This window comes from Myxine glutinosa, chromosome 7, assembly GCF_964187855.1.
Source record: "Myxine glutinosa chromosome 7, kmMyxGlut1.1, whole genome shotgun sequence".
In the NCBI taxonomy this organism is placed as follows: Eukaryota; Metazoa; Chordata; class Myxini; order Myxiniformes; family Myxinidae; genus Myxine; species Myxine glutinosa.
In genome coordinates this window covers 160,428,551-160,451,889 of record NC_136267.1, presented here as the reverse complement: position 1 = coordinate 160,451,889, position 23,339 = coordinate 160,428,551, and the positions used below count along the sequence as shown (strand labels likewise).

The window sequence follows — 23,339 nt, the reverse complement described above, 5'->3', positions numbered from 1 at the left end:
GTTGGGTTTGTTGGTTTTATTTTATTCATTGAACAATGGGGACTGCACCGATTGGTGCTTGGGTGTGTATTGGTGCGTTTTTGGGTGCTTTAATGGTGCATTGATGCAGAGCAGACTGTCCTCCCCCCAGAAAGAACAATTACAGGTCCTGGGTTAGTTTTGTAAATAAAATTAGCGTCAGTGTAAATAATGCTCCCCACCGTCATTGTATAGTTTGAAGACCATTCCGCAATTCGGTTAACTGTGGGCGTAAGTCTGTTAGGCAGGGTGCAATGGAGCAGCGGGACACATTTATTTATGTTTTAAAACTGTCACACTCAGGGTCAGGTTAAAAGTAGAGGGAACTACACCTACATGCCACACTAAGGTAAAAGTAATAGGCCCGGGACGTGCCTAAGGGGAGGAGGGTGCAGTGTTGTGAATATGAGAATGTTTTTTTTATTTTGTGGTGGTGGTAAAATGTTGTAAAAGGTTGTTGTAAAAGGTTGTTGTAAAATATCACCCCTCCTCCCTCCGTTGTGGTTGTATAAAGGTCAAAGGGCGTTCCCGTAGTTAGTCCATAAAAAACATACATGCAGGACACGATATATCTTTTCTTTTGATAGTTATCTCTTATTCTGTGTTTTAGCATAAGGCTGTGTCTCCCATTAATTAAAAGTACTCCATTGCACCAGTGAAAGAGAATAGACCCCCTTTCCTTCCCATCCCCAAAAATCTCCCTTTCCATCCCCTCCAAAACCTCCAATGACCTCATATTACATCCCCCTCTCGTCATTGGCGAGCCTCGATTGCCCATATTACCTCCCCTCCAATAACCACCATTGACCACGAGGCTCGAGTCAGGGAAGAAAGGCGTGTCTCCACCTCGTCAGAGGAGGGGAGGGGCGCGCCCGCCCGTCGTCGTCCGGGGCGGAGCCCGAGGGTCGTGCGACCAGCCAGGGCCGAGGTGAGCGCCCCGATGGGCGTGTCCAAAGCGCCGGGGGCGTGATCACTGGGGGGCGCTATAAAAGGGCGCAACCGGAAGTGGAGGAGGAGAAGAAGAAAGAGAGATGCACTCTGGGTTGGAAAAAGAAGGGTTGTGAAGAGAGGAGGAGTTGGTTGCAAGGAGTTGGTCACAGTCGGTTGCCAGAGAGAGGAGTCGGTGGTGAGAAGTGAGAGAAGCAAGAAAGAGTTGAGGGTTGAGGGTTGAGGGACCAGACCAGTGAGACAAGTCCTGGGAACGCAGCGGACGGAGGCCGCCGCAGCCGCGCCACCCCACCGCCAAAGGGGGCCTGAACGGCGGTTCGGAGCAGGGCCGAAACGGAACGGCGGCTGCTGAACGCGCCGGTTGTGCTGCAAGACCCCCCCTTGGAACTTTCCTCTCCCGCCAGCCATCCACCTTCTGCCATCCCTGGCATTCCCCGTGTGAGTCGTCTTTGTTTGTTCTGTCCTGGGATATAAGTTAAGTCTGTAGATAAGCTAAATTTGCACTGTGTCACCTGCGTCTTGTGCTTGTAAATAAACGTGACATCTGTCTTTTTGCTTGTGTGTAAATAGTAGGAATAAATGTGGTAGTATTTCGAACCTTTTTTTTGTCTCCGTTTTCCTCTTGCATTGCGTCGCTTTTGTCTTTTCCCTCATTGAGCAGCTAGGGTGCGATACAACCAACGTTCGGGTGGAATCGGGGTGAGTTTTGTTAGGTCGCGGTTTTAAACCACCGCTCGGTCTATAACATCCTAACCGCGATCTATAACAATATATATATATATATATATATAATATATAGGAGGAGTGTCTGTGTGTGTGTGTGTGTGTGTGTGTGTGTGTCTGTCTGTCTGTCCGCTTATAACTCAAGAACTACACATCGGAGAAAAGTTTTAGACACAGATTCGGAATCAGCATAAAATCCCGGTGGTTTTAGGCTACGTTTTATTTTAATATCAATGGTTTAAAAAAAACCGCGCCAGTTGCAATTCCATGGTGTAGTTTGTGGCGGCGCTAGACGTTCGGGGTGTATTGCAATGGTTTGTCGGGTTTGGCTGTGGGTCCAGAATAGCTCCAATTTCCTTATGTTCTTCCACTTTTACTTTAATTCTTCTGTTACAACGCCTTCCTTATCTACCTTATATCCCCCCCCCCCCCCCCCCCGACGAGGCCTCTACATAATTTCATGCGGCAGAATTTCGTGCATTTTGAGTGAAAGAAGTGAGACGAAGAAGTGAGACGAAGTTGTAGGAGGAAGAAGAGGCGCGGTCACTGTGGAGGCCTTATCGTGAGTGGAAATGGCGGGAATTGCGTTTGTATCGCAAAGTAAAGGATCTGCATTCATTTCTGAACTTGCATTGGTGGATTGTTATACATCTGCATTATTTTTCATAAAAAAACTTTATGTTGAACTTGAAGGCTCAAAGCACAGACTATATATATAGCCCTCATTGAGGTAAAAATAAAAGTAAAAAGCCTGCTATCGCTTGCCAAGCCAGCCGTTCCCCCCTCCCCCTCCCCCTCCCACTCCCCCCTCACCCCCTTCCCCTCCACTCCCCCCTCCCCTCCCCCCTCTCCCTCCCCCCCTCCCCCCTCCCTCCTCCCCCCTCTCCCTCTTCTCTTCTCCCCTCTCCTCCTCCCCCTCCCTCCTCTTCTCCCCCTCCCCCCTCTTCTCCCCTCCCCCCCTCTTCTCCCCTTCCCACCCTCTCCTCCCCCCCCCCCCCCCGTTCCCCTCCCTTCCCCCGCCCGGCAATGCCGGGTACTTCCCATGGCCAGCTGTACGTGGGCTGCTCGAGGGTTGGAAAACCAAGCAATCTTTATGTCTTCGCACCAAGTAAGAAAACCAGAAATGTTGTATACCAAGAGGTTTTGAGAAATTGAACATTGACAAAACGTCATGTAGGAAATGTACTGTGATATTGCTCTAAAATATACATGTTCTTTTCATCATATATTTGTATTATTCTTATTCAACCCGGGTACCTCAGCTAGTATAAACATATATATATATACTGTATATACATATATATATATATATATATATATATATATATATATATATATATATATATATATATATATATATAATTATATATATATATATATATATATATATATATATATATATATATATGACGATAAACTCATGATCATTATCTATCCTTGTTTGTTGTAAAATAGGTTGAGTAGTTACTATGAGCAACTATTGGTTAGCAGGGTGCTTTTTTCGAATAAAGGTTCCTAAGGAAGTCTGTGTGCGCAAATGTTTGGCACCAAATGTGTATGGAGGCAAAATGTTTGGCAACAAATGCATATGTAGGCAAAATGTTGGCATAAACAAAATGAATAAAATCCACGTGAAACATTAATCTCAAATGTATACGCTGTTGCATTAATTTCCTGCCTATGGTATTAAAACAGGAAACCTGCAACGGGTCGTATTGTAGCCAATCAGGGGCTGCTGTGAAACCATCTTTTTGATTTTGGCATTATTACCTCTGCCACCGAAGGTGGACGGAGGCTATGTTTTCACCCCTGTGTATCTGCTTTTGAGCAGGATATCTCAAAAAACGTATGGACGGATTCGGACGAAATTTGGTGGACAGGTTGGGTGTGTGACAAGGAAGAATTGGTTCGATTTTGTTGAGTCTCCGGATCTGGATACGAGAATTTTTTTTTTTGTTCGTGATTCTTCACCATTGAGAGATTGAGCCCAAAAACTATCAATCTCAAAACGTTGTGGACAGATTATGACACAACATGGAGGACGAGTTGGGTAAGTGACAAGAACAAGCTGATTCGATTTTGGTTCAGGTCGATCCAGATCAGGCCTATCAGTGGGATACAAAATAAACTGTACAGCTTGGCGGAGGTATGCGCTTGACCATGTGCCGTTCTAATTTTCTATAGATTTACCTTAATCTATCCCCAAACCTTATTCAATTCAATTCAAGAAACTGTATTGTCATCCTATTCATATACAATACAGTATGAAAATGGAACGAAATGACGTTCCTCCTGGTCCTCGGTGCAATATAAACATTCAAGCAAGACTACACATATAGTGTAGCAGCATAGCAAACCTGTTGTGCATTTTGTGATACAAGCACCAAATTTGGCACAAATGTACATTAATATGTTGCGAACATTTTCAGATATTGGGCCACTTGAAATTCCGTAATTTTTTTTTTCAAATTTTTTCAAATTTCGTAATTTCAAATTTTTCGGGTGACACCGTCACAATTTCGGTCTTCGAGGCCGGCCGATATAGTGGGGCGGCTTAGCCCAAATATTCAAAAGAATTGTGCATTTTGTGATACAAGCACCAAATTTGGCACAAATGTACATTAATATGTTGCGAACATTGTGTGGTCAGCAATGAAGACGAGAGTCTGAATTACATGTATGCAAAAGACCCTGTGAACCAGTGAAGCAAATACACGGGTAAGCATGAATTAAATCTAGGGCATGATATAATTTCCATGATGTTTACCTCTACACTCAATGGTGGAAGGAGGTAATGTTTTGATCCCAGCTTGTCTGTATGTCTGTTTGTCTGTTAGTCCACAAAATTCCAGACAAAGCTTGTAGTAGTGGTAGTTGTAGTGGTAGTGGTGATAACAGAAATTGTTATATAGAACTGAACTTATATTATTATTATATGCAGAAAATAACTTCATTTCTATATGCCCTGCAGTGGACAGGTTAATTGGTTTATGCACTGAAGGGGTCACCCTGGTGTGCACTGCTGTGTTCTGCCTCACTGAGTTGTTCAGGTATGATGTACTCAGCACAAGCTTCCGGTCGGCCCGGAGGTGGGGGTGCGGGGCCTGTCACGGAACGTCAAAACAAACGGCCTGCCGGGGCCGCCCAAAAGTCGGGCGTGAGGGGCGCGTCCACTAATGGAACGCCTCTCGCTTCCCAGATCGAGGGCCACGTGGTCAGGAGAACCTCGTCCCTTCCGGTCACACTTTACCTATCGGCCGGCCTTGAAGACCGAAATTGTGACGGTGTCACCCGAAAAATTTGAAATTACGAAATTTGAAAAAATTTGAAAAAAAAAATTACGGAATTTCAAGTGGCCCAATATCTGAAAATGTTCGCAACATATTAATGTACATTTGTGCCAAATTTGGTGCTTGTTTCACAAAATGCACAATTCTTTTGAATATTTGGGCTAAGCCGCCCCACTAATAGTGCGATTGGACATGACAAGTGTAACGCAATACCAAAAATACACAGAACAATACTATAAATACACAGGATAGTATACAGTAAATACACAATGAATATCCATGGCAATACGAGTATATCCAAGACAACATAAAATTAATATTTTAACCAAAATGTATAGAGTTGAACAGTTGACTATAGGTAGGTTGCATCTGATAAGTAAACCATTTATGTAGCAACATATTATGTATAGCAGCATATGAAATATGTAGTGCAAGTCGGAGGGGGGAGGGGGGATGGTGGGACGGGGGGTGGGAAGGGCGTTTAGAACCTGTTAGTTAAATTAAAGCGGGTGGTGGAAGATAACAGGGTGTTGAGGAGCCTGACAGCCTGGAGGAAGAAGCTGTTACAGAGTCTAGCAGATCTGGCCAGGATGCTGCGGTACCTTTTCCCAAACGACGGGAGGGCAAAAAGTCCATAGGAACCACCTTTAGAGGCCATTTTTCCCCACAGAGCAGGGGTTGGCCTTTTTCAGGCACTGTGGTCCCCTTTTTGAAGCAATGTTTTACAGCCGGATGCCCTTCCTGCCACCAATCCTGTTAGTTGACTCTTGCGACACACAGGGAATTACCAGTGAATTGGTACTCAATTTGCCGACCTTGGAAGGATGACAGGCTGAGTAAACCCCCATGGCGTTAATTCAGCGATCGACCGGGATTCGCACCCAGGATCCCAAGCCACCACCTCAACCGCTAACCCAACACCAGGCTACAAAAAAGTCCATAGGACGGGTGGAAATGGTCGTCAGCTATGCTGGCGGCCTTGCGCGTGCAGTGTTTGTAATAGATATCCTGCATTGAGGGGAGAGAGACCCCAAAGATGTTTTCAGCTGTCTTCACTATCCGTTGCAGAGTCTGGCGGTCCGAGACATTGCAATTCCCGTACCAGACAGTGATACAGCTGGTCAGGACGTTCTCAATGGTACCCCTGTAGAATAAGTTGAGGATGGAGGGGGGAAGGCTTGCCTTCCTCATATGTCGCAGGAAATGGAGACGCTGCTGTGCTCTCTTGGCTAGGGAAGTGGTGTTGAAGGACCATTTGAGGTCATTTGTGATGTGCACACCAAGAAACTTGGTGCTCCTAACCATCTCCACGGTGGAACCGTTGATGTACCGTGGGGAGTGGTCAGCGCAGGCCTTCCTGAAATCCACAGTCATCTTTTGTTTTATCCACATTAAGAGACAGATTATTGTTACTACACCAGACTGCTAGCCGCTCCACCTCCTCTCTGTATGCTGACTCATCATTGTTGCTGATGAGAGCCACCACTGTCGTGTCGTCAGCAAACTTGATGATATGATTTGAACTGCCTTGGCAGAACAGTCATGAGTCAGCAATGTGAACAGCAGTGGACTGAGCACACAGCCCTGGGGGGCACCTGTGCTTAGTGTGGTGATGCCGGAGATGTTATTTCCGATCCGGACTGTCTGAGGTCTCTCAGTCAGGAAGTCCAGGATCCAATTACAGAGGGAGGTGTTCAAGCCCAACAGGCCCAACTTCCCTATCAACTTCTGGGGGATAATTGTATTAAATGCTGAACTGAAATCACTCCTGGGGATAATTGTATCATATGCTAAATGCTGAAAAGGGAGGCGCTTTGCCTCCCTAATGGCATGGGACAGGTTGGCCCTCGCTGTTCTGAGGGATGCCTTGTCACCTGATTTGGAGGCAGCATCATGGGTTTTCAGCAGCGCACGGACCTCTGTAAACATACATGGCTTCTGGTTGGCTCGTGTAATGATGGACTAGGAGACAGTGACGTCATCAATACGCTTACTGATGTAACCAGTCACAGATGCCGCATACTCCTCCAAGTTAGTGAGATGATCATGGGTAGCAGCCTCCTTGAACATACTCCAATCTGTGTGATCGACCTGTAATGTCACTGGTATCCTTACTGATGTAACAGTCCTGTAATGCTGAGGTAGCTCCTACTGGCCACACTCTGATCTGTTTCAGAACCGGCTTGCTACGTTTAAACTTTAAAGCAATGGTCTGTACGCTGGGATTAGCACAAGAGAGATGTGGTCTGAGTAGCCACGGTGGGGGCGGGGTACAGCCTTGTATACATCGCGAATGTTCGTGTAAACTAGGTCCAAAGTGTTCACCCCTCGAGTTGCAAAGTTAACATATTGATGGAATTTAGGGAGAACTGACGAGATTTGCGTGGTTAAAATCCCCAGCGGCTTATGTTATTAATTTGCACACAGTTTGCATCTCTTTTCGCTCAACTTGCAGTTAGTCACCTGTCTTCTTGCTCAATTACCTAATTATTACCAGTACCTCAATTTCTTAGAAGGGTCTTTCTCAGCAAGGAAATGGCCTGAACTAATACCATTGTAAATGAAACCATTAAACCAGGTACATTTGATTGCAGAAAGGAATGCTGGATTCCCCTCCTCTCTGAAGAATGACAGGAGGAAAAATGCAACATGCCTTGGAGGCACTGCACCAGAACAGCATTCTTTGTAGAATCAATTAGATTGCTAGGGATCCACTGAAACACCAGATAACTCATGAGAATGGTAAATGGTTCCAAATGCCTGCTACCTATTATGCTCAATTGACCCTGGTGTTGGGCTCGCGGCTAGGGTGCCGGCTTAGGATCCGAGGATCCTGGGTTTGAATCCCGGTCGATCGCTGAATTAACGCCAGGGGGGTTGACTCAGCCTGTCATCCTTCCGAGGTCGGCTAATTGAGTACCAGTTCACTGGTAATTCCCTGTTTGTCGTTAAAGGTGGCAAAAAGGGTTGGTGTCAGGAAGGGCATCCGGCCGTAAAACATTGCTTCAAAAAGGGGACCAAAAAACAACAACAACCACGGTTCCCGAAAAAGGCCAACCCCCGCTTTGCGGGGAAAAATGGCCTCTAAAGGTGGTTTTAATATGGTGGCAGGAAAATGGAAAACCTCCACCCAACCTTCTCATCCACGTCCACATAGTCCTCCCTCCCCCCTCTTAATATTGGCGATGGTGCTTATCTGCTTTTCATGCAGAGATATATAGTAGTTTCATCTCTCCCCCACTTCTGGCACCTTCATACTGCCACCATTCTCTCGATGCACTCATTGTTTTCCCAAAGTTTAACATCGATGGAATACACATCGTTGGAGAAAACACAAATGTTTTGAGTTCAATCAAAATTTCAGGCTAATAAGCGTTCAACAGTGCAAGGCATCAATGTGTGTACCATTCCTCCAAGAGACAAACTCACCTCAGATGGACGTCCCATCTGCCGGCATGAGTTGGTGGATGTTAAAGATCCCACTGTGTCCTTTGTGCAGAGTAGGCGAGCTATCACCAGCACCATGGATAAGTCACAAATTCCAGCCCAAACCTACCCAGTCGAATATCAGGCCGGGCTGGATGGTTTGTGAAAGGCTCGAGCAAACACTTTCCCAGGCTAACCCCACCAGGTCAGAATAATTGTGGCAATTCAAGACCGAAGTTGTAAAAGTTCATGGTTTTTGTCCAAAGGGAGTTACATTTTATTTCTGGTTTTCAAACACTGCCTTGTTATCGGTCACAAGAAACCACGTTTTCTTTTAACTCTATAAATGAGTGGGCACAGCAACATCAGCTTAACGATAAGAGCTTGGCACAACTCACCTGCATGAAGACCTTGCCGATGACGACGTCATCATCATCCTTGAATACAGTACTGAATACCACTGTAACACGGTCTTTTTTTGCCTCCACATACCTGTAGATACGGGTTGGGGGAGAGCGTAGTTTTATTCCAAAACATTCTAATACAATGGAATATTCCCAACTTTAAAAAGAGCAGTTCACACCAAACAAGTTACAAACAGCATCCTTTCAGCTCTTAATGAGCATTAATGCAGCAGAAGGCAAAATCCGAGAGTTCATGAGATGCGGTCACTCACATAGTCTCATCGTTACGATAATGGATGACAGCACGCTTCTCCCCCTCCATGCCTTTTTCCTGGAACTCAAAGTATTTCTCAAAGACGGAGGCAAAGCAGAAGCGCTTGAGCAGGCTGGCCTTGGCGATCACGGTATCTTTGTCTTGTGGGATGTTTTCCAAGTCATAGATCAGAGATATGTTAAATCCTGCCGGCACAAGCAGCTCCAACATTTATCTGGGGCATAAATCGCAGCATTACACTTGGTAAACAGTATAATTTTATTTCGCAAACAATTTTGCAGAATGAGGATGAGCCATTTTCTTGAAGGCAGAAATATTAATAATTAAAAAAAAACATCTCAAAATGTCGTTTGAAGGGCACAAATAAAAGCATGAGCGTAGTTGGGACACCGTGTTCAAAAAGTTCTGAAATCTCAAAATGGCAACCATCGTCAGAAAATTCAGAAGAATAATCAAATATTGTGACTACTATGGTTTTCATCAATTTGAAATTTAATTAACCCTTTTAGAGGATAAAAACCAAAAAACAATACACGATGGAAGCACCACACTATGTGTAGTCGACATTTGTTTTGCAATTCACTTAACATTAGCAGTGACAGGTGATGTGAAATCAAGAACTTTAACTTTTGCTTTGAATCACTCCTATATCTCACATTCACACTTGTACTTTCATCCATACCTAAGATTTATACTACCTCCACTAATCTTACTTGACTCAATCCTCATCTCATCCCTCTCCAATGCCTCTGTCATTTCGCTCCTCCATGACCGTAGATCCCATGACAATAAAAAGTACAAAATTGAGTTGTCACAGCATGCTGAACATTCTCATTATAAGTGAAACCGTCTCCTTTGAACTTGGATGTCAACATCAGGAGCAACAAGTCAGAATGGACTGAGCGAGCAGGGAGGGTGGAAGTGGTACATTGCTCTCATATTCACCCATAGTAGATTCCCCCGTTTTGAGTGGTCGATTCCCTCCAGACGAGCAGTTGCAATGTGACAAAGTTTAATCTACTGTACTGTTCTCTGTTTGGAAATTGGTCTCCCACACGCAGAAATTCCAGACAGCTAAGTGAACTCGGCTGGTGATGCTGCTCATATCGTTGAATCGAGAGATATCCGAACCTTGTGGGACTTTTTAACGTTTGATATATCCGTTTAAACATGCCCTTGATGACGTTTCACCTGTGATAGCAACCTCATCACAATTCAACTGACTTCGTCTGAGCTTCAACTTTGGGAATAATCATGGGAATATCATGAGTGTGGAAACATTTCTGCCCCAATATGGTGTCTCAACATTATTTATTGAGTCATTGTGCAGCTTCACCGTGCTCTGTGGATTTCTGAGCGCAGTTTTCTTCTGAGATCTCAGATCCAGAAAGTGCATAGTAAGGATAGCTCTGCAGGCCCCAAAAAACGAGCAGCACCATCTTCCTGCCTCACTTAGCTATGCAGAAAGTTTTGGGTGGTGAAGAATCTGAATGGCATTTCCAAATCGAGTACAGTAGTTTGAACTTTGGCATATTGCAAATATTATCCTGGATGAGAGGAGTGTTACCACATAATCTCCAATCCCACAGTCGCACTCGGATGTGACTTATCACCGTTCTTGATGTTGAAGTCAAAGCTCAACAGGACATCCTTTCACATCCAATGAGAATATTCATCATGCGGTAACACTATACGTACTTCGTACGACTATCTATTAAAAGATGGTTTGCAGACACCATTAGATGCACATGTTCAACGTCATTCAGAAGTTATTTTGAAAAGAGCACAAGTCATCGAAGACGACAACTGCTGAATATTTTACAACATTGGCATTAATATCAATATGAACATCTACTTAAGATGAATCAGAACAAATAACAAAGCAAGTAATAGTAATAACAAAGCAATTTTTTTTTTTTTGGCACAGAGGTAACGCCATGAAACGTTTGGCATTGAATAACGTTGCTACAGCGTCACTGGAAGAGTGCAGACGATGACTCGAATAAAAACTGTCCAACATGTAGTGCATTCAATGCTGGATGGAAAAAAAGATAGGAATTTTTTTTTTTACTGCAATGATGTCACTGGGTAGGGATGGGGAGGTGAGGGAGTTAGGGAGCGTGTGGAGAGTCAACCAAATTTTATCAGATATTAATGGAACATTCACAATGGTAGTTGATGGTTGATGTGAAATTTTATAAAACCACCTTTGGAGGCCATTTTTCCCCGCAGAGCAGGGGGTTGGCCTTTTTTGGGCACCGTGGTCCCCTTTTTGAAGCAATGTTTTACGGCCGGATGCCCTTTCTGCCGCCAACTCTGTTAGTCGTGATGTGGAATTTTATGTTAATAAATAAACAAAAACAGAGGGATTGTTGAAAGTTTTTTTTTTTGGTTTTTTTTGCAGAATCAAAGCTCGTGAAAGAGCTAACATTTATCACACAAACAAATCAAACAGACAAACAAAGTATACAAGCGTTACGCCTAGGTCCCCCATCGGGGAAGTGATGTGAGTTGACAAAGTGGAACACGCAGAAAACATGCTATGATATGATATTTCGCTCACATACGTGGAGGCAGCCATCTTGGATTTTGACGTGGCGACCCAATTTTCAATAGCGTTCTTCCTTATGCCGAGATACACCCACACACCAGAAGGTACTTCGCTTATTTTTCAAGATATTTCGCTCACAAGGTTCAGACATATATATGGTGGCGGCCATCTTGGATTTTGACGTGGCAACCCAATTTACAATAGCGGTCTTCCTTATGCCGAGATACACCCACACACCAAATTAGAAGTTGGTACTTCGCTTATCTTTCAAGATATTCATCTCACAAGGTTCAGACATATATATGGTGGCGGCCATCTTGGATTTTGACGTGGCGACCCAATGTTCAATAGCGTTCTTCCTTATGCCTAGATACACCCACACACCAGATTAGAAGTTGGTCCTTCGCTTATTTTTCAAGATATTTCGCTCACAAGGTTAGACATATATATGGTGGCGGCCATCTTGGATTTTGACGTGGCGACCCAATTTTCAATAGCGTTCTTCCTTATGGCGAGATACACCCACACACCAGATTAGAAGTTGGTACTTCGCTTATTTTTCAAGATATTCATCTCACAAGGTTCGGACATACATGGCGGTGGCCATCTTGGATTTTGACGTGGCGACCCAATAGATACACCCACACACCACATTAGACGTTGGTACTTCGCTTATTGTTCGAGATATTTCGCTCACAAGTTTCAGACATATATATGGTGGCGGCCATCTTGGATTTTGACGTGACGACCCAATTTTCAACAGCGTTCATCCTTATGCCGAGGTACACCCACGCACCAAATTAGAAGTTGCTACTTCGCTTATTTTTCAAGATATTCATCTCACAAGGTTCAGACATACATGGCGGCGGCCATCTTGGATTTTGACGTGGCGACCCAATTTTGAATAGCGTTCTTTCTTATGCCTAGATACACCCACACACCAGATTATAAGATGGTACTTCGCTTATTTTTCAAGATATGCAGGTTACAAGGTTCAGACATACATGGCATCAGACATACATGGCGGCGGCCATCTTGGATTTTGACGTGGCGACACAATTTTAAACAGCCTTCTTGCTTGTGCCGAGATACACGCACACACCAGATTAGAAGTTGGTACTTCGCTTCTTTTTCGAGTTATTTCGCTCACAAGGTTCAGACATATACATGGCGGTGGCCATCTTGGATTTTGACGTGGCGACCCAATTTTCAATAGCGTTCTTGCTTGTGCCTAGATACACCCACACACCAGATTAGAAGTTGGTACTTCGCTTATTTTTCAAGATATGCAGGTTACAAGGTTCAGACATACATGGCATCAGACATACATGGTGGCGGCCATCTTGGATTTTGACGTGGGTTGCACCCACACACCAAATTCGAATGCGGTCCTTCGCTTACGCATGCACGTCCGCACGGACGGACGGACAGACACACGGACGGAGGGGAAAGCCATAGTCCCCCTTTCGCTCCGCTGTGTGACGGGGGACAATAAAAAGGGGAGTGGTAGACAAGATGGGGAGAGAAGGGGAAGCACATAAACACAACATTTGAGGGCAGAGACATCGGGAGATCTGTAGGAGGGAGAGGGCTTGGGGGGAGGAGGCATGGGAGCGGGGGGGGGGGGGGGGGGGGGAGGACGGGGACGTGGGAGAAGTATAAAACACAAGAACACCAAGGACTTCCAGGACAGAAGTTGGTATTTCAAAAAAGTGGATTTGGGGTGAAATTAGCGGGGGTAGAAAAGATCAAGGTTTTGGATGGGGGAAGATAAGAGATGGTGGTGAACAGTCATTTGGTCAGATAAAGTGTAAAATACGTCACGTGTCCGCACGCTGGCGATGTGTGTATATATATATATATGTATATATATATATATATATATATATATATATATATATATATATATATATATATATATATATATATATATATATATATATATATATACAGTGGGGAGAACAAGTATTTGATACACTGCCGATTTTGCAGGTTTTCCCACTTACAAAGCACGTCAAGGTCTGTAATTTTTATCATAGGTACACTTCAACTGTGGAAGACGGAATCTAAAACAAAAATCCTGAAAATCACATTGTATGATTTTTAAGTAATTAATTTGCATTTTATTGCATGAAATAAGTATTTGATACATCAGAAAAACAGAACTTAATATTTGGTACAGAAACCTTTGTTTGCAATTACAGAGATCAGACGTTTCCTGTAGTTCTTAACCAGGTTTGCACACACTGCAGCAGGGATTTTGGCCCACTCCTCCATACAGATCTTCACCAGATCCTTCAGGTTTCGGGGCTGTCGCTGCGCAACACAGACTTTCAGCTCCCTCCAAAGATTTTCTATTGGGTTCAGGTCTGGAGACTGGCTAGGCCACTCCAGGACCTTGAGATGCTTCGTACGGAGCCACTCCTTAGTTGCCCTGGCTGTGTGTTTCGGGTCGTTGTCATGCTGGAAGACCCAGCCACGCCCCATCTTCAATGCTCTTATTGAGGGAAGGAGATTGTTGGCCAAGATCTCGCGATACATGGCCCCATCCATCCTCCCCTCAATACGGTGCAGTCGTCCTGTCCCCTTTGCAGAAAAGCATCCCCAAAGAATGATGTTTCCACCTCCATGCTTCACGGTTGGGATGGTGTTCTTGGGGTTGTACTCATCCTTCTTCTTCCTCCAAACACGGCGAGTGGAGTTTAAACCAAAAAGCTATATTTTGGTCTCATCAGACCACATGACCTTCTCCCATTCCTCCTCTGGATCATCCAGATGGTCATTGGCAAACTTCAGACGGGCCTGGACATGCGCTGGCTTGAGCAGAGGGACCTTGCGTGCGCTGCAGGATTTTAATCCATGACGGCGTAGTGTGTTACTTATGGTTTTCTTTGATACTGTGGTCCCAGCTCTCTTCAGGTCATTGACCAGGTCCTGCCGTGTAGTTCTGGGCTGATCCCTCACCTTTCTCATGATCATTGAGGCTCCACGAGGTGAGATCTTGCATGGAGCCCCAGACCGAGGGAGATTGACTGTCATCTTGACCTTCTTCCATTTTCTAATAATTGCGCCAACAGTTGTTGCCTTCTCACCAAGCTGCTTGCCTATTGTCCTGTAGCCCATCCCAGCCTTGTGCAGGTCTACAAATTTGTCCCTGATGTCCTTAGACAGCTCTCTGGTCTTGCCCATTGTGGAGAGGTTGGAGTCTGATTGATTGAGTGTGGACAGGTCTGGAGACGGCTTTGCGGTCGGTCTTTGCGGTCTTTGTGGTCGGAGACGGTCTGGAGACGTCTTTTATGCAGATAACGAGTTCAAACAGGTGCAGTTAATACAGGTAATGAGTGGAGAATGGGAGGGCTTCTTAATGAAAAAACTAACAGGTCTGTGAGAGCCGGAATTCTTACTGGTTGGTAGGTGATCAAATACTTATTTCATGCAATAAAATGCAAATTAATTACTTAAAAATCATACAATGTGATTTTCAGGATTTTTGTTTTAGATTCCGTCTTCCACAGTTGAAGTGTACCTATGATAAAAATTACAGACCTTTACGTGCTTTGTAAGTGGGAAAACCTGCAAAATCGGCAGTGTATCAAATACTTGTTCTCCCCAATATATATATATATATATATATATATATATATATATATATATATATATATATGGCGTACCTTACAGTTCATTGTACATCTTGGTAGATATAATCAGTCGCACTGCTATTGTAGAAGATGACCGGTGACAATGACCAACTAACTGTGCAGGAAGCAAGGAGAAGCTGACAATTCGGGTGTTAACTCTTCGGACTTTTAAAATTGAAAACACCCGAAACATCAGCTACTCCTTCCTTCCCCTGGTGGTTCGCATACCTGCTCATTCTATCCATCATTCTACCTGTCTGCCGATGCAGATGGACGCTAACCTTAAGCAGCATGACAAGTTTCTTCATTCCAACTGTTCAAGAACAGTAGATTCTCAAACTCCATTCCTACCTCGGATTTCTTTACAACAGCCGAAAACGACATTTTAGCACTTATTAACAGAGATAATCAAACAAAAATGGATTCGGCAATTTGTTGGTTAAGGTTTGGTGATCGCAGGCAGGTAAGGCACACCTTTTTCATCCAAGGAGAACCGTTTCTGGTTCAGGCATAATAATGTTCAGCGGTGAGCTCACACACCACCCGGAGAATGTTATAATGGAGACATTCCGTGGCTCGATAAAAATCAAGGTTGGAGGTGTGGTAGAAATAACTTCATGCTGAAGTGACATTTGATAAGTGAATGAAATTTGTTTGGCAAAACATTTGCAATTCCATGGCGATAAAAGCATGCGATTGGCATCAGTATGGACAGTAAAAATAAAAACAACTAAAGCATGGGTGTAAATGTACCACCTGTGATGAACAAATGTCCCAGGCCTTCGATTACATTTAATTTGGGTAAAAACTCCTCCATGATGCGTGCTTTCACTTACCCCCCCCCCCCTCCCCCCCTCTGCTCACAAAATAAATAGTTATTTTCCCAATAATCTCTCACATCATGGCAGCGTGACAAGTTGCCAGTCTGTCGTTTGCTATCCTGCTACCGTGCCGCCTTTCAACATTTCTACTGGAAGGATGGCCCGGCTCTGCTCGTATCAACATATATATAAATTTTCTCAACTGTGAAAACACTTTCCGCAGTCTCTTAAATTCCATCCTTCCCTTCAGGGCTTCAAAATGGTTGTTCACCACTCATGACCTTTTCTACCCTCATTAACCATCCCAAAGCTTACACTTTTCTTGCCAAGTTATTGTGTTTTCCCCTCTCTTCATCACCCTTCTTTCTGTTTGGTACATATAATTTTTTTCTCTTCTTCTTCTTGCTCCTGCCTTTGACCTTGTGTCGAGAGCTTGTTCACCCCATTCCTCCTCCCCCATTTAATCTCATTCTTCCCCCAAGCGTCTCTCTACCTCGCTGTTGGTATGATGCAATATATATATATATATATATATATATATATATATACAGATATATATATATATATATATATATATATATATATATATATATATATATATATATATATATATATATATATATTGTCGTGTCGCCAGTGATTAAAATCACTGGTGACGGATTGCCGAAAGTGTTTTTTACTCCCGAGGCGGCAGCCGAAAATGTTGGTTATGCGCATGCGTGATGGAACGCTGCGAGACGTTTCGCTGAACGGAACACATGGGTTTATTCCGAAACCACAAAACAGGCAAACATGACCGCACATACTCACGTACACACTCGCACTCTCACACACACACACACACACACACACACACACACACACACACACACACACACACACACACACACACACACACACACACACACACACACACACACACACACACACACACACACACACACACACACACACACACACACACACACACACACACACACACACACACACACACACACACACACACACACACCCCTTGTTGATCACCAGTCAGCGATTGGATGGGATCAAAAATGTCAAACAAGAAACAACACGTCTGCAATGAGATGTGGTGTGGGAGATGCCCAGGCAATAACAAACGGTTGCAGGGTCTTGGTAACCCGAACACAATGGAATGCTACAGGGCATCCCTCCCTCATTAGGTGCTCGCAGGGAGGTTGCATTGGCTTGTGTCCCACAATGCATAAAAAACAAATGCACAGAGTGGCCCAAATGTCTTGTTAATCACACTTATTTTTTATCCCCACTGAAATCTATTCCATCGCTGAAAACTATGTATGTACTACACTTTTCATTCACAACACAAACAAACTTCGTGAGCACAAGTGACAGAATAGTTTATTTTATTATTTGTGAGCATAGTGTAACAAGACATATGGACCACAGCCATATAATTTGCTCTTCAAAGACGCTGCTTTTTTTTGTACACAGAATCGAGGCTCGTGTAAAAGCTAGCACATTGAACATGAAAAACATAAGGAAGCACACAAGCACAACAACAGAAGAGAACAGGGACGCCGGTAGATCTGTGGAAGGGGGAGGGCTGGGGGGGAGGACGGAGGAGTAAACGGTACAAAGCAAATGAACACCACTAGGTACCAGAGGGAAAAAGCTGGGGAAACCCTTGACTGACTGATTCGAGATCAAGTTTTTACATTCTTAAACAATATGGAAGTCAAATAATTTAGTATTCCTCATACCAATTAAGTGGGTTGGCCTGTTGGGCATTCCTAGCTGATCATGTGGGTGTTTGTTTGTACAACCCTTTTTTAATCAATGACACGAATTTAACCTTCAGTGCAATGGAAGAATTCTCCCTTCTCTCTGAAAGGACCTCAGATAGTCAACCTGAACACTACTGGAGCCTGGCATGGTTGTCGAGATAATTTCCCCCACAGCCAAGTTAGTCACCCGCTACCAAACCATCGAAGGTTGGTAAGGTCACTCTGCTTTATTCTTCCTCAACGCAGGCATTGCTCGAATTCCACTCTTTCCTGTCTCTGCCGCACCGGCTCGATAGGGCTGCACATATTCCTCCATCACATTTTGCTTCCCATTTTGAATTTTGCGCAGCGGTGCCTCTCGTGCTACCGGTCTCTGGACTGGAACAAACAATGTTCCATCTTGGTTTCCCTCGAGGTACACGCACAAATGTTCTTCTTGAAGTGCACAGACAGAGGGTGGAGAAAAACTCAATGTGAGATATCACAGAGATATCGAGATGCTAATGTGCAGCAGACTGGAAATCCTGTCGGGAAGGACTCAGGAAATCAGTCTCAGGTGGGAAAAGAGGAATACCACAGACACAGATGAGCATAGACTTTATAATTTGGAGGATGAAGAAGGAACAACAACAACATGCATTTCAAGGCCATTTTCCCTGCGAGAGCGGGGGTTAACCTTGCGGTCCCCATGACAATCTTCTCCATTTTGCCCTATTTTCTGCATCTCTCCTTGTTAAACCCCTTTGCCCGCATTTCTTCTGCCACCATCTTTAGCCAAGTCTTTCTTGGTCTTCCCCCATCCTCGACCTCCTTCTACATTCATTTCCATCACTCTTCTCAACCAGTCACTTTCATCCTTCCTCAACACATGACCAAACCATCTCAACCTGTTCCTCTTCACAGCATCAATCACAGGCTCTATTCCCATCATCTTTCGCAATTCATCATTTGTTTTCCTTTCTCTCAACGATACTCCGCAAATCCGTCGAACCATTCGCATTTCCACCCTTTCCAGCCTTCGTTGCTGCTCTACGTTCATTACCCATCTCTCACTCCCATAAATCGTAACACTTCTCACACATGCAGCATACACCTTTCCCTTCGGCTTCAACGACACTCCCCTCCTCGTCAGCACGCCACTCAGTTCACGAAACTTCTTCCATGCACATCTCACTCCAGCAACCGTTGCCGAGTCTGATCCACCTTCTCCATTCAGCATGTCTCCGAGGTAGCAAAATGTTTTCACACATTCCAGCTTCACGCCGTCTCCAAGATCCAACTCAACATTTCCTCCATCTGCAGCTCCCTCTGTGCACACCTTACATTTGAATGTAGCTGCCACACTGGTTAATGACCCTCTCAGACCACTACATTTTTGATGAACCCACTCAGCGCACATTGTACATTGAATGGAGTTCACTCCGACACACTTCCTGCACACAGCACATGGCCACTTCCCAGTTCTTTCCACCTCACCACATGCTCTACCACTTGCCATCAACTTCGTCTTTGCGATATTCACCTTCAGACCTTTTGTCTCCATACATTCCTTCCACTTGTTCATCTTTTCCTTCAGTCCATCCATACTTTCCGGAATCAACACCAGATCATCTGCATACAACAACTCCCACGGTAAACCCTCCTTTACGTTCTGAGCAAGCACCTCCATCACAGCTACAAATAGTAGTGGACTTAGTACCGACCCCTAATGCACTCCCTCCTTCACCTCAAACTCACCACTGTTCCCGTCCTTCGTCCTTACAGCTGTGCGCGCTCTTTTGTACATCGCCATCACTACTCTGATCAACCATTCCTCCACTCCTTACTTCCTCAATGCCCATGTCAATACTTCGCGTGGAACCCTATCGAATGCTTTCTCCAGATGAACAAACACAAGAAACAACTTCTTCCTCTTCTCCATGTATCTCCAGGATTAAGAAGGAAGAACGCAGTATTAGACTTTGCTCAGGTACTTTCAATTGGTTAAAGCAATGAGCTCTTCACGAGGCAGACTTCATAGACTTCTGTTACACATCAATGAGAAATTCAAAATATTTATTGCACATGGAAAAATAAATTCCAGCCAAAGGTCAGGAAACTTCTCTTATGTGGCTAGGCTCATGAGTATTCCACATATCCAAATACCCATTTGATCAGGATGTCTACTGAGAATAGAGCAGTCATCAATTTGTACGAAGTTAGCCTCACGTTACACAGCAGCATTAATAACGAGGCAGAGGGATCAATGCAGCAGCAAATACACTCCAGTGCAACAAAAAACGAAAGAAACAAGACCGACACTCTTCGACGTCACGACGTCGAATGATATGCCTCCGCCCACATTATTACATCATTATTATACTTTTTTTTTTGGGGATACAGAATCGAGGCTCGAGGAGAGCCAACACATTGAACATGAAAACATCCACAGACACATAAAACATGCAATGAAGGGAGCGGGAGACAAGAGGGGAGGAGAGGGAAGCACAACAACAGGGTCAGCGGTAGATCTGTGGAAGGGGGAGGGCTGGGGGAAGGGGGAGGGGTAAACGGTATAAAGGAAATGAACACTTCTCGGAATTTCAGGATGGAAGTTGGGGATTGAAAGAGGCGGATTTAGGGTGTTTTAACGGGGGTAGAAAAGATCAAGGTTTTGGATGGGGGAAGAGTGTGGGAGTTCGTTCCAGAGGCAGGAGAAAAGAGGAATGAAAGAGTTAAGGTGAGCAAAGAGTCTTGATTTTGGCAGTTTCACCAGAAGAGGGTTGCTGGCAGATATTGTGCATCCTGCAGGAATATTTGGGGGACAGAGAACAGACAGAAAAGGGGGAGCAAGGCCGGAGAGGAGACGGTAGAAGACATAAAGGCTCCCGACCTGCCTGCGGTGAGAGAGAGAGAAAGGCCCTCAGAATCAGCTTCATCGCGGGAGATTCCAATGATTCTGAACACTTTGCTTTCAACAGCGTGAAGACGAGCTCGGTGTGAGGCAGGAGCACCAGCCCAGAGGGGAGAGCAGTATTCCATTGAGCTGTGGATAGCCTTGTATGTGGTGAGGAGCTCAGGTATGGCAAGGAAGGACTTCGCACGACGGAGGATGCCCAGTCGGCGACTGGCTTTGGAGGCCAGATTTGAAATGTGGTTTTCCCAGGAAAGATCATGGCAGATAGTGAGACCCAAAAGCTTGAGTGACAGAACTTCTTGGAGAGGATTATTCAGAAAGTGAATGGGAGGGTTGTCCAGTCGGTCTTTTCGGAGAGACATCGTAAGAGTGTGAGATTTGTCAGGATTGAAAGACATGTTCCACTTCTTTGCCCAGTCTGATTTTGTCCAGGTCTGCAGAGTGAGGAGGCTGCAGACTGCCGATCTGAGGGATGAGGAATGGAGTGACAGAGAGTAGAGTCATCAGCAAAGAGATAGAGAGGATTTTCAAGAGAGTCAGAGAGATCATTGATGAAGACCAGAAAAAGCACAGGGCCCAGAACACTGCCTTGGGGAACTCCAGCCTGAACAGGAAGAGGAGATGAGAGAAATCCATTCAGGGCCACACGTTGACTAAGACTAGAGAGGAAGTCCGCCAGCCATGCGTGGAGATTTCCATGGATACCAAAGGAGGAGGGTTTGGTGAGCAGAGCGGGGTGCCAGACCGTATCGAAGGCATGTGATATGTCAAGGGAGACACCTCTAATTTCCTGTTTGGCATTGAGGACCTCCATCCATTGTTGAGAAAGCAGAAGCAGCATGTCCAGAGTAGAGTGACCAGGTCTGAAACCAAATTGATGATCAGAGATCAAGCCATTGAAGAAGAGGAAAGATTTCATATCCGAAGCAATGATGGATTCCATGACTTTGCTGATAATTGGGAGAAGGCTGATTGGTCTGTAGTTGCTAGGATCTGTTTTTGCACCTTTTTTGTGCAAAGCGGTGATGTTGGCTGATTTCCAAGCAGATGGCAGATGACCTTGAGCAAAAGAGAGGGTGAAGAGAACAGAGAGAGGGAGTGAAAGAGCGGAAGAACAGGATTTTAGGACCCGTGGGCTGATGCCGTCAGGTCCAGTTGCAGAATCAGAGTCGAGGGTTGACAGAAACTTTTCCACCTTGTCAGGAGGAAAGGACACAGAGTCCAGGAGCAGCTGGGTAAGATTGGGTACGGTGGGTACAGAGAGGGATGGGTTTGGGACACATGATTTAGAGGCAAACACAGAGTTGAGACATTCAGCTTTTTCACGTGCGGAGTCAGCCGTGTAGCCGTTTGAGGTGAGGGAGGGGATGGAGGGGGAACAAACACCAGAAACAGATTTGACCAGACGCCACCAGGATTTGGAAGAGGGAAACAGATAAGAGAGTTCTGTCCTGAGAACGGAGAGATATTGTTTCCTGGCTCTCCTGAAGGTGGACACACACTTGTTTCGGGCTTTGTGAAAGGAAATGAGATTTCCTTCCATTGGATTTGCTTTCCAGGAGACGAAGGCAAGTTGTTTCTGGGCAACAGCCTCACCACAAGATTCTGTGTACCATGGACTGGAGGAAGGGTATTTTTTTTTTTTTTTTTTGTGTACTATGACAACTGAAGACGAGATGGGATAAATCTGTGCATGAGAGAGAGTAATTTACTTTGGAAGAATTCCCAGGATGAGTTGATGTCAGAGGCGGTAGAGATGGGAGGCCAGTCCAGATGATTGATGGTTGCTTGAAGACCGTGCCAGTTGGCCTGAGTAAAATGCCAGACTCGTCGACGCTGAGGAGGCTCTCTGAGAATGGTCAGAGAGATGTCCTCTTTAACAAGCACATGATCAGATGAGCCGATTGGAGCAGAAGAGCAGCAGGCATTTTCAGGGAAGTTAGTCATAACCAAGTCCAGAAGAGAAGATGCTCCGTTGACTGAGATCCGGGTCGGAAAATTGACAGATTGTGTCAGTCCCAGTGAGTCGCAGAAGTCCTTTGCTGAAGAGCCATGGCTGGTGAGAGACGTACCCACACCCAGCCAACTGGCGTGGTGACAATTGAAATCACCACATATGAGGAAGAGAGAGTTGGGATGGGTAGATAGAAGTTGGTCCATATTATCAGACAGCGAGATGTAGATGGAGTCATCACTGTTTGGTGGACGGTACAACACACATATGAACAAAAGGTGGGAGCGAAGGGGAAGCCGTAGCCAAAGGTATTCCTGGGGGTGAGGTGGAGAGAGGGCAGTGCAGGGGGAGTGAGGAAGAGAGTTTTTTTTATAAAGATAGCAACCCCACCTCCAGGACGAGGCTCAGGTCTATCATACCGGAGGAGGGAGTAACCTGGGAGAGATACCAAGGAATCAGAGACATCATGAAGGACGAAAGTTTCTGTTAAGCTAAGCAGATCACGTCTGGATTGTCAGAAGCAACCTGTATGGAGAGATCAGTCAAGTTTGAGCGAAGGCCCAGGAGGTTTGAGGTCCATACCGTTGATGAAGAGGACGGGGGAGCATCGGATACAGAACAGGAGGAGGGGGG

General features: G+C 44.9%; 1 protein-coding gene across 2 annotated transcripts in view; it reads right to left on the bottom strand.

Annotated features, from left to right (window-relative positions):
- ARPC2 (actin related protein 2/3 complex subunit 2) overlaps positions 1-23,339 on the bottom strand; it is a 104,149-nt gene that overhangs the window by 57,332 nt on the left and 23,478 nt on the right. For both annotated transcript variants that reach the window (XM_068123479.2, XM_068123480.2), the window contains exons 5-6: positions 9,082-9,268; positions 8,804-8,897 (exon numbers count right to left, since the gene is read on the bottom strand). In XM_068123479.2, coding sequence (XP_067979580.1) covers positions 8,804-8,897; positions 9,082-9,268 — 281 coding nt within the window. The remainder of the gene's footprint in view (positions 1-8,803; positions 8,898-9,081; positions 9,269-23,339) is intronic.